Consider the following 12,608-nt stretch of genomic DNA (forward strand, 5'->3'; position numbering starts at 1 on the left):
TCCTGTGCATCAGCTTCTGCCCATTGCCTCTTGTCCTATTGCTTGGCACCACTGAGCAGAGCCTGGCTCCATCCTCTTGGTACCCTCCCTTCAGATACTGACAGACATTGATGAGGTCCCCTCTCAGTTGTCCCTTCTCAAGGCTGAATAGACTCAGCTCCCTCAGCCTTTCCTTGCAAGAGAGATGCTCCAGTTCATTCATCATCTCTATTGCTATCTCCAGAAGCTCCATGTCTCTCTAGTTCTAAGGAGCCCAGAACTGGACACACTGCACTCTATGTGAGGACTCGCCAGGACTGAGTAGAGGGGCAGGATCACCTCCCTTGACTTGCTGGAATGCTCTTCCTAATGCACCCCAGGTCACCATTGGCCTCTTGACCACAAGTCACATTCTGACTTACGGACAGCTTGGTGTCAACCAGAACCCCCAGGTCCTTCTCCACAGAGCTGCTTTCCAGCAGATCAGCCCCAGCCTGTCTGGTGCCTGTGGTTATTCCCTCCATAGGTACAGGACACTTTGCAGTTGCCTTTGCTGAACTTCAGCTGGTTCCTCTCTGCCCACCTCTCCAACCTGCCAAGGTCCCTCTGAAGGGCTGCAGAGCCCTCTGGGCTATCGACCACTCCTCCCAGCTTTGTGTCATCAGTGAACCTGCTGAGGAGACACTCAAGTGCCTCTTCATTCTAGTAATTTTGAATGAATGAATAGCTTAAATAATACTGGGCCCAGTGACAGGTATCCAACTAGACCCTGTGCTACTGATTACAGCCCTCTGGGATCTGCCATGCTTTCTCCAAGAGTCAGCCCTCTATCCAACTCACTGTCCATCCATCTAACCAATTCTCCTTGAGTTTGCCTATGAGGATATTGTGTGAGACCGTGCCAAAAGCCTTATCAAAGTCAAGCATAATAATTTAAATATTTTCTTTGGTAAGTACTATGTTTGAGATCTTAGTTTAATTAATTTTAATGATGAATTTATAAATCTCTTAATGAAAATATTACAGTGGAACATAACTGTATTGTGTAATAATCATAGTTCTCATATATTATAGCAGTGCTGTTCTAAGAAGGTGATTCTTGCTTGATTCCTAAATAATGTGCCTATTCTAAGCTGATGTTGCACCTGCTTACTGTGGCTGGTTGCTGAAACATGACTGACTTTTGGCTACGGTTTTTATGCTACATAGGTGATGACAAAAGTGTCAGCAGTGCTCCCTGAACAGAATGCCACATCTATCCATTCACATCCTGGTCATGAGAAAATGTAGCCATCACCTAACTGATTGTCCTGATTCTTTAATCTGCCTGGAAAAAGAATAAATATAAAACATATAAATATATGTTTATACAAATTTTATATAAATTTTAAATTTTAGGTAAATATAAAACATTCATGGACTACTTTAAGAAACTCCAAAATATTCTTTGCAGATGGAAAAAAATAAACCCAAACAGTCATTATATTAAAGGAAACTGAAAAAATTGCATATGTGGCAAGAGCACCAAATGATATAGTTTAAACAATTTTCTTTGAGGATCCCTTTTAAAGCCAGAGAAAAAGGCTGAGACAATGGTTCAGGTGGGAATCTGAGCCCACCTTTACCAGCTAAAATTCTGAACCCAAATTTGTGCAAGTTCCAATTCAGAGAGTAATGTAATGAGAGAAATGTCATTGTGCTTGTGCCTGATGTGCCAGAGGATCACCGTACTGTGGGATCCCATGTCCTGGCAGGCAGGGAGGAATTCAACTTAAACTTAGGATTCACCACCCTGCTGGGTTAGCATCCAATTAGAATTTCAGTGGGATTGCCCTTCCCTTCAAAAAGGCCTGATGGGATAATGTTCGATAGTTAATCCTAAAATGCTGTGTAAAATACCTGCAAAATGAAGAAATTCTGTAGATATATTTTGAAACTTAGTTCATCTGCATATCCTATGGAACAGTGAGATTTTATTGATATATTTCTTACAGCTTTTTTTTTTTTACATAAAACCACAAATAGAAAATTAAAGAAAGAAAATAATAAATTGAGATACACCTAGAAGAAAATGCTAAGAATATTCTGAAGTCTAATTTCATAGGTAACTGGCTAAAAGTAAATGGCTTAGCTAGAATTGTTAAAAGGGAAGCAACAATCAGAAATACAAAAAGCAACTAAAATAATCCAGTAAAACAATTCAGCAGTTTTTAAGATCTGAGGGTTTTCTTTCTAAACACGCCTTACCTAAAACAAACAGGCAAAATTAGTTATTATTTACTGCAGTTTTGTGCAGAGATTGACAGGTTTGGAATGACTGAATTATGTGTTGGAAATATGAATTATGTGTTGCTTCCAGGTTATAAAGTGGAATCAGTGTTGACGTCTGCATGCCTATTAATATTTCTTTATGTGCAATTGCCTGTAAATTTTACACTGACTGCTTTCAGCAAGCAGCAATATCTTAAGACATCTTCAGACAAAATATATTCAGTCTTTTTATCTACAGTTGATTGTCAGAACTTGTTTATAAATCTATCATGCATGTTTATGGCTTCCTTTAATTTTGCTCTGCATCACCAAGCAATATTACTGACTGTCTTATTTGTGTATGCTTTTCAATTAATGTGGGATGTGGCAGCAACCAATATGCATAAACTTTCCAGATCTTGAGTGATAGATAAGACAGAAAATTGATGTCATAATCCATTCTATTGTGTGTGGTACAATAATGATTATTTAGTGATGGGGAGGTGCAACAAAGTTTTTAATAGGTTTCTGATTTATTAAGGCATACGTGATTTTCAGAGCCGGTTGCAGCTCTCTAAACAGATATTGAGGTTGGTCAAGTGCTGCATTGCTGGCCAAAACTGTGTGTTAAAACTCACTGCTAAAAGATAAAGAGAGGTGAAATCCCAGGAGAAAGTAAAATGCTCACTTTAAAGATTATGTTTTAAGGATAAACATAAGCTGAAACAGCTTGTAAGGAAACCCATGGCATGATTTGGGCTATGTCTGAATTTGTCTGGAAGCTCTGTTCTCTTCCCAATTCCAGTCGCCATTTCCCTTGTGCTGGTGCTGGGGAATAGAACGGGAAAATTTGTCAACCTTTTATGCAGTATCTGCACAAGGGAAAATTCCCCCTTGATTAACGAAGGCCTCTTGTAATCATTTATAGAATTGGAGCTGGGCTTTCTAGAGCTCTTTCCTTTGTGAACTGCATCTCTGGCACGCTCCTTTAAACAGCAGAAAGTGGAAAAGGATTAGTAAAAATCTTCGTAGAAACTACTTAGTAATGAAAAGTACTTCTTTTGGCAGTAGGGATAATATTTCCAGATATTCTTGAGAGTGTAATTCATTATATATTTGAACTGGAAGGAAGTTTTAGATAAAAAACTCATAAAGTATAGATTATAATCTTTGGATAATATAACATTTGGAGGATAAAGCAAAGACAGTTGAAATATCCAGGCCACTCCTGTGAACAGTTGCCTAATATTATCTTGGCTAACAGTTCCATTTGGGGCTGTCACACTGAAGATTAATCTGTCCTGGATTGTCTTTTTCTGGCAAGGATGAGTAAAAGAGAATATTTTCAGATTTAAAATTACACAGAATATGATGGGTCATGGACAAAATTCTCTTCCTTGGCTAGTTATTGAAATAGCCCAAACCACCAAAACATATAGATGCTATTGTGGTCTCGTTAGCCTTGATGCAATGCAAAGAATACTGTACTGGAAAGAAGCTGTGAATCTGAGAATTCATAACTGTGTGTCACAAATTTACCTAAGCATCATGTTTTGGACTGTCACAACACAGAAAAAACGGTCCACTTTTTGAATGGAATGATAAAATCCATCTTTTCCCACAAGTTACAGGGATCAGTCTGTGCGTGGGCAGAGATATCAGTTTTATAACTGGAAATGCTTTTCAGTAATATTTCATGAGTGATTAATTGACATCGAGCTAAAATAAATAGTACAGGGAGGCTGCAGGCCTCCTGGTGTCTACCTGATGGTTGTAGGCATTCACACTGCCACCATAAAAGTCAGTTAAATGCTGAACTGTGCAAGATGCCAGTAGTACAAACAGAAACTACTGTATTTCGCTCCTACAGGTAGTGCACGAGACAGCATATTCTCTAATGAGATACTATGTGCTGTAACAGAAGGAAACAGAGACTGAGATTTGAATTTCTTATTTCCAGTTGTGTATGATTTTTTTGCAGGGAATATCATAAATGAAGCAGTTTCATTCAGGCAGTCCAAAAATCTGGATGGGGCAACTCTGAGAGGACACAGAGCTATGCTTGGGGAAGATATTAATCTGACAATTTAGTCAATATAGGTTTTTCTCCCACCACTAATCCCATTACTGAATTATGTGTCACAGTGTCTACACTGATGCCCTTTTAAGGCAAATTCTTCTTTCTGTCTAGCCAGCTGTCAGGCAGCACAGGCAGCCTTTTTTTTCTGCTGCAGTCAGTACAGCAAGCCTGGTCCTGTGGTGCTGAAACCAAGGGTATCTCTCCCTTAAAGCAATAAATTAATTCTTTTATTCATACCACATTTTCATTATTAAGAAAAAACTATGATTCATAAAATATTACCCTTTGGCAATAGGCAGACTTTAATATTAATGCCATTTTATTAAAAAGAAATAATCCTCTAAACCAGAAAAGATTAAACTCAAGCATGAATAAATACTAGTATCTTCCTGGAAGCTACATCTGTGCCCTTCATCTCCGTTCTTTTGACATCCTGTGAACATCTCCAGAAAGTTACAGAACATTCTCTCTTGAGTGAAAAGCCCCTCATGGATATGAATGTTCAGTAGTCTTTGAGAAATGTCTAGAGGTCTTGCAATTTCTCACTCTCACAGCTCCAAGCTGGCTGTATTTCACAACCAGATTTTACACAATAATCAGACAGTTGCTCAAATAATTGTTACTTAGTCCTTTTGCCTCAGAAAACATCCCTTCCGTGAGATTCTGCCTGTTCTGCTGACTGATAAGAAAATGTGCATTCAAATTGGTCCTGCATATAAAAACTATGACTGACAACACTGTGCAATTTGAGAACCACAAGCCTTAGGTTATTCCTAGGTTCTTTTGAATCAGAATGAAACGTGCTTCTGTGCCGAGACGTCCAGCCCTGTAATTTTAAGCTTCCATTTTATTCTTGGCAATCTTATCTCTGAAAGGCAGAATAACTGCAGTAATTGCACATCTCATTTCAGAAAAATAAAGAAACATTCATTTTCCATTTTAATAGTTTACTGGAAACTGGTTCACAAGGAATGAAGAGACTGATAATGAATGAAAATGAAAAACATTAAGACCCAATTACTCACCCGTGCCAGGCTGGTTCCAGAAGGGACTTTATACGGGACATATTTTCTGTAGATATGCCCAACTCGAGAGCATGGAACATCATACATGCCACCTCCACACATCCACACCTGGAAAGCAGACAGAAAGCAAATGAAAGAATGATTACTGTAAACAAATGAGGCAAAGAAAGCAGTTTAACTAATGGATATGTGAAAATAACGTATCATTCTGTGCTGACCCCTCCTACAGTCATGGTGGCCCTCTTGGCATGCTGCTAACTGGGATATAGTAATGTGGCAGACTCTCCCATCCAAAATCTCACTGTGCAAAAGCAGAGTATGTTCAAAAGAGAATGATAAAATACATAGAAATAGAAATAGAAATAGAATAGTTTGGGTTGGAAGGGAGTTTAAGTTCAGCTGCTTTCATTGTGCTTGGCTGTTTGTGTTAAAGTGGGTATATCTGCCTGGTCCTGGAATTCAGCCCCTGACTGACTGTGCTATTCATACTGTGAATGGAGAAAATAGGGGTTAGAGTGAAGGATTGAATTACAAAGTGATTTAGGTAGCTGCTTCTTATGGATCATTTTTGTGTCAGCGCTTACAGTCCCTTAGCAGTTAGCCATGGCATCCAACTGAGACCAGATAATGAAATGTTTGAGGATCTAACCTCATTACAGAGCAAACTTAAATACACTAATGTAAATGTCTAAGGAAAGCTTGAAACCAGTGAAAGTGAGGCTTTCACTGATGTGCAATCAGGTGGAGTTGAGAGCTACTCAGGAAGCTGCTGCTCACTAGCTCCCATCACAGAATTGACTAAGGTGTAGGAGCTCTGGGTAGGTGCCTCTGGACATGTCATCTGCTCTCCTAGTAAGCACAGTCCTTCCCAGGGAGGAAATTTACTGCATTGGGAATAGTGACCCAAATGAAAGATCTGTCTCCATGCCAAAAGAGCTTATTACCACCCAGAGCAATCTTGCAGGTAGTCATGCCATGAGGACATGAGGATCATTTTCTTTTAAAATAAACACTTCATAAAATCTGCTTCTTAATTAAGCCTTTAAATCCTCACCTGTTTCATCTGACAGCAGGAAATTCACTGGAAAATGTGCATAAACATAGTAAAATACCATAAAAACAAGAGAGTTAAAATAATGTTATTCACTTTTCTAAAAATATTTCCTTTGTATGTTACACCATTTGTACTTCTTTCAAGTGGGAATGTCCTGTCTGTGGCTGTCTTCAAACAACCCAGCACACCAATGAAAGCACAGACCTATGTTTACTATTTGTTCTTGCTTTTTAAATGGAGGTGTCATTTCAAAGCCTAGACAAATTATTAGCATGATTAATCAAAGCTTCTTAGCCTTTGAAGAATGGACAGCGTAGCAGTGTGACTCAAAGGTCAGTCCCAGGACAAATTTAAAAGACAAGAAAGAAGAAATTATATATATATATATAAAATATATATAGTCCAGCATTACTTTAACTGAGGCAATGAGAGCTGCAGTAGATGTATATTGCATTTCCTCTAAAGCAGTAGGGTAACAGTTTTAAAAAAAAGAAACCCCAGTCAGATATGCTGAGGCAATAACAAGCAGGAGGACATAACACTGTGTTAGGCTTATATTTGATAGATATAAAACCTGTAAATGCTTTGCTGCACCTGAGGTATGCAGTGCAGGGTAATTGAAATGAATCTTGGGCTGCCTTGAAGGACACTTAGCAGCTGTTCCTGTTTATCTTTTGGCTTCAGAATGGTATTAAAAGCATTTTTTATATTTTCCTGAGAAGATCAATTCTGGCAACTTTGTCTTTAAAATGTGCATTTTTATGTCACATGCACTAAATACAAGAAATTGGAGAATGACTTCTGCATTAAGTATTACAGACCTCCAGAATGCCATGAAAGAAATTTAGGTGGTGTGGGACATTTGGCAAAATTATATCAGAAGCAATGAAACTCTCAGGATCGTTAATGTCTCCTTCTTAAAAAAGCAATGAATCTGGTCTGCAGCTGAGGTATAAAAAACAAAGATGAAACCAAATAACACAATTCCAGCTTGGAAAGATCAAAAGAGTAGTTTATGTGTCAACTAGAGACTATCTCACAATTTATCTTTATATGGCTCCTTCCAACAGAAGGTTGCAAAACACTTTATAGGGATGGTTGAAAGCAAAAAGCAGGCATTAACACAAGCTGTAAAAGAAATTAAGCTGTTGTTATGTGGCTTTGTTCCTGACTGGAGTTTAGATGCCACAGATGTATTTTTTGGCTCTGCTCTACAGCTCCTGTGGGTTTTTGGGTGAATCACTCTCTTTTCACATTACTTCTTTGTCTTTAAAATTGAATTTTGCCTTCTCTTATGGTTCCCCCACCTTATCTCTCTGGTTTATGAGTAATCCAGCCTGGAAACTACCTGGAAAATGTAAATACTGTGCATGCAAGACTGAGATTCCAATCCATATGCTACACTGCAGTCATAATTACTGTAGTAAGAGACTAATGATTTTTGAGCAGTGGAGGATGTGTCACTGGGAAAAATGAACATAAATATATAGCAAATTATGCAAAGGATTTAGAGGGTACTGAATGGACTTTGGATTAGGTTTCAAAACAAATTGAGAAATATACTGCTGCTGAGTGTCTGTAACAAGAGAGAAAACAGTGAGAGACATTGAAATGAAAGGGAAATACAAACAGTAAACTGGTGGAAGAGGAATATAAAGCATTTCATGCAAAGACGACAACTTGGTGCTCTTCATACTGTGCAAGAGGGATGGACTACAAATAGGAGAACTGCATTACAACAGTGGGGCTGAAAAAGCTGTAGAAAATAAGAATATAAAAATTTTATGAGATTTTTTCAGTCACTCTTCTTGAAACATAAGCCAAAAGAACAGATTTGGCAGTTGTAGAAAAGGAGAAAGAACGGTATTTTCCTGTGAACTTTTACATGCAGTGAGAATGTTCTTCTAAATGAAAAAAAAATTGAAAAATAGGATTACTGACTGCAAATTTTCAGTCAATGGGTTTGCAAATTGCAAAATCATTTACTGGAAGTGCAGTGGGATTTCCTGTCAGGAAATATTAAAACTGTACTATGTAAACTGGGAATTGAAGACTGTGGGTATTTCAACAATACTCACCAGCACCTCTAAAATTCTGAGAAAACTGGCAATATTCCACATTTTTAGTTCTTCATATAGATTACAACTGCACTGACAAGTGGTAATGCTCCTCTACTGCCTATCTCCTGCCAAGATTGACAGCTGTGGAGGGAATTAATGATGATTATGATGATAATGATGATAAAGAAAGGGATTAAGAGACTTGGAGGTGTGTTTTGGAAAACAGGGATAAAGAGAATATGGAAGATGTATTGGTATGGATAAGGATAACACAAGTATAGATACAGATGACTACCTTCAGGAGGCTAAGGAATCACCATTAGCATTTTTGTTAAGGTATGATTTCCAATGCCTAAGGAATGTCTAGTGTAACAGATTGCATTGGGTTTGCATGGCCAGGTTTTGGTAGCAGGGGGGCTACAGAGGTGGCTTCTGTGAGAAGCTGCCAGAAGCTTCCCTCAAGTTCAACAGGGTCAATGGCAGCTCCAGGATGGACATGCCCCTGTCCAAGGCCATCAGTGATGGTGGTAGCGCCTCTGGGATAACAGATTTAAGGAGAGGGAAAAGCTACTGTGCAACTTGAGCCAGACAGAGGAGTAACAGTATGTGAGAGCACCAGCTCTGCAGACATCAAGGTCAGGGAAGGAGGAGGAGGTTCCCCAGGTGCTGGAGCAGAGATTCCCTTCCAGCCTATGGTAAAAAACATGGTGAGGTAGTTGTGCCTTTGCAGCCCATGAAAGGTTCATGGTAGAGCAGAGATCAGAGATCCACTTCCTGCCCTTGGAGGACCTCATGCTGGAGCAGGTGAAGAGTGTGAGGAGTCCTCTCCCTGGGGAAGAAGGAGCAGCAGAGACAACATATGATGAACTGACCATAGCCCTCATTTCCCTGAGAGTGAGGAGGAGGAAAAAATAGAGAGTAAAGTTGACCTTAAGAAGAAAGGAGGTGTGGGGGGAAGGTGTTTTAAAACTTGGGTTTGTTTCTCATTGCCCTACTCTGATTTGATTGATAATAAAATATTTTTTGCCAGTTTTCCCATGATGGTAACTGGTGAGTGATGTCTTCCCTCTCCATATCCTGAGCCACGAACCTTTTGTTTCCTTTTTGTTTTTTTTCCTATACTCACATAAGGAGGGGGTGTTAGAACAGCTTTGCTGGGTATCTGGCATGCAGCCAAGGTGAACCACAAGGGTCTTCAGGAAACACAGGACATTAGTATCTTTTGCCAGTCTGTGCTGTGGTGATTACTACATAAACTGTACCTGTCTAACCAATTTAAATTTAGGATTTCCCAAATAGTTGCTTTCCTTGTTATTGTGAAGACACTATTAATCAGGTGAGTTCCAGTGCTTTGCCAGCTTTCAGAAGTCTAGCACACACCAAAGAGAACTGTCAGCAAGAAGTCAAGCACCTTTTTTATTTAAAAAAATTGATCTTGATGCTGCCAAAAAATAAAATCCCGAACACTTCCTTACATAAAAATTAATCTAAGCAACTACTTAATGGAGAGGTCATATTTTGAGACAGTCTGTGGATGCATCACCATCACCAGAGTACTCCAAATAATTATTTGCCAAGCAAATCAATGTAAGATGTGGCATCAACACAGGGCAGCTGTCTGACAGCACTTCCACAGGCCATAGATGTGGGTGCTCTAAGAAAGAGTAAATTGTCATCTCTAGATTCACTCAAGTGAAGCCAAGGAAGATGAGGTGGTCTAGTCATCTGGCTTTTTCACTGACTTTGGGTCAGCTTGCAAGTCCACCATCTAAGTTGGTGGACTTTACTAAGTTTTGTCAACAGATCTGGTAAATTGGACTGTCTGGCTAACTTGTCCTTATTTAAGTAAGTTTTAAGTTGATTGAATCTATAGCTACAGTAGAATCTGCTGAAGCCGAAACCTTTCCCAAGCTGATAGTGGTGATTCCGACATAATAAACCCCACTCTTTCTGTTTATCTCTTCCACCTCTCTAATTATTCTTCTATTTTTTGTTATTCCAAACCAAACAGCAATCTTCCTCTTAAAACTTATCTTACATGTTCTAAATTCTTCCAACAGGAATTTACTCTTATTTGACAGTAATTTTTAAATATTATATTTTTCTTCTTTTAACACTAGTAAGAAAGGACAAGGACCCTAAGGTCATTATATACTGAGATAGATCCAGAGATATGACTGAAATGAGACCCAGTGTGACACAGCTGCCTCCAAAGAAAACACAACAACAACAAAAAACAACAAACTCTCACTTGAACAAAACAAAACACACTGGGACAATGTGGTGTTTCAATTTCCAGTTGTGTTATCATGGTTTCTATACAAAGTCTAGAGAAAACAACAAGCATATTCTTTGCAAAGATGAATAACGGGAATATTTGAAATAGGATAATAAAATAATGGGTCACCTGTCAGAGACCATTGTGACAGCTACAAGCAGCTACTTATATTTGCCTCTGAAAAAATCTAAATGGACAGAAGATAAATCAATATATTCTAAACATATGGTCTAGCTATTGGGTTTCCCCTGCCTTCCTGTTTTATTTTGCTGAGGTATAGAAATGATTTGAAGAAACACGAGAGTAAGCCAGTTAATGCAAAACATTTTGCAGTTCTTGGAACTCCTGTAAAGACAGCTTGTAACACTGTACATTTCATTCAACAGAATGGACTCAGCACTGTTTTAATTGCAGCTGAAACTCAGATTCAGCAAGATATCTGATATTAGTCATGGCTGACATGCTAAATTTATTTAAAGAGCTTTACACTGACAGAGTTTGGAAGTAGACTGGAAAGATCCTGGAGCTAAATTTGAATTGCAATTTCAGTTCCAAGCTTTATCCAAATATATTTGACTCAAATCATCTGTGTCATGAAACTTGTATCAAGTCCTTGAAAAACTCTGCACGTAGAGACCATGAGGTAAAATTTTTATGTCCTTGGGTATACTGGAAAATAAACTCAGTTTTCAAAATTAGACATGTTAGTCCTCAGCAAAATAATACAAATGCCTGTTTTACATGCAGAAAGAAACAAGACTTTCAGCTCTACATGTAAATGCCAGCTGATTTCGATACACATGTCCACATACAGGATATGAGGGTATAATATAACATGGCTGGTTGTACATAACCTGAACACTTGGAAACTCCCTGTATGTCATTACAATAATTTACATGAGATTTTAAAAGATCTCGTCTGGACCAGTGAGCCTGCAGACAACAGCTCATGGCAGCTGAGCTGCTCCAGTGATCCACTGCTACTGAAAGGAGTCTTTCTTCCTATGACTTTCTCTATTTCCACCCATTTTCTTGAGCTGACTCCAGGGGACCCTGTTCCCAGAGATGATTAAACTTGTTGATCTGGACAGAAAAATTATTCCATTTTCTTTTTTGCTGGATTAATTGTCTGTTGGCTTGTTGAACTGAGTTCAACACTTGGTCACAAACACAGCATCTGAGCGAAGGTAAGTGGAGAAGACTTGATAAAAGGAAAAAAAGTAGAATTTCATTCTTTGACACTGGTAGGCTACCACATTTTCAGAGGGAGCTGCACTCTGTGATTTTTGTATGGCTTCTGGAGCAATTGCTTATGGCACTGTGGAAATTCCTAATGAAAAGAAGTATTGTATTAAATTAATTTTAGTTAAAAGACAGAAGCCTGGGTGAATGAAAGTATCGTGATAACACCAGCAAGGAAGTATTCTGTAAAGTGGCTTGATGACTTACCTTAAAGGAGATTTCATACTGTTCTCCTCCCCATATTTCTAATCCTGGATCATAGCCTCCCAGCTCCCAAAACCATTTCCGGTTAACGGCAAATAGACCTCCAGCCATTACAGGAGACCTGAAGGATGAATAAAGCAACACAAACAATAATGAAGATGTTTGGACTGTGTGTGTGTGCCCCTCTGGGTGTTTTTGTATGAATGTTGTTTGAATTGTGAACCTATGAAAGGCACAGATGAACAGTAGTGTAACCAAAAAATATTTACCTGTATTCATCCAAAAAGGAGCTCTAAATGAGAAACAGGCAATGTGATTGATCTAGAGAATGGTGGACAGTCATGCACAAACTCCTTATTAAAAAAGAAATTCCCAATAAAACCGAGCCAAAAAACCAATACCATTCCCCCCCCCCCCAAAAAAAAAGTTCTGTTTG

General features: G+C 38.7%; 1 protein-coding gene and 1 long non-coding RNA gene across 5 annotated transcripts in view; one reads left to right on the forward strand and one right to left on the reverse strand.

The window, feature by feature from the left end:
• Nucleotides 1-12,608, forward strand: part of LOC147653044 (uncharacterized) — a 78,123-nt gene that overhangs the window by 59,964 nt on the left and 5,551 nt on the right. The gene's annotated exons all lie outside the window — the stretch shown is intronic.
• GALNTL6 (polypeptide N-acetylgalactosaminyltransferase like 6) overlaps nucleotides 1-12,608 on the reverse strand; it is a 424,227-nt gene that overhangs the window by 30,602 nt on the left and 381,017 nt on the right. For all 4 annotated transcript variants that reach the window (XM_086890290.1, XM_086890291.1, XM_023924965.2 and 1 more), the window contains 2 exons: nucleotides 12,176-12,293; nucleotides 5,335-5,442 (listed from right to left, as the gene is read on the reverse strand). In XM_086890290.1, the coding sequence (XP_086746416.1) occupies nucleotides 5,335-5,442; nucleotides 12,176-12,293 (226 nt within the window). The remainder of the gene's footprint in view (nucleotides 1-5,334; nucleotides 5,443-12,175; nucleotides 12,294-12,608) is intronic.

This window comes from Cyanistes caeruleus, chromosome 5 (genome assembly GCF_971803275.1).
Source record: "Cyanistes caeruleus chromosome 5, bCyaCae1.hap1.1, whole genome shotgun sequence".
NCBI lineage: Eukaryota > Metazoa > Chordata > Aves > Passeriformes > Paridae > Cyanistes > Cyanistes caeruleus.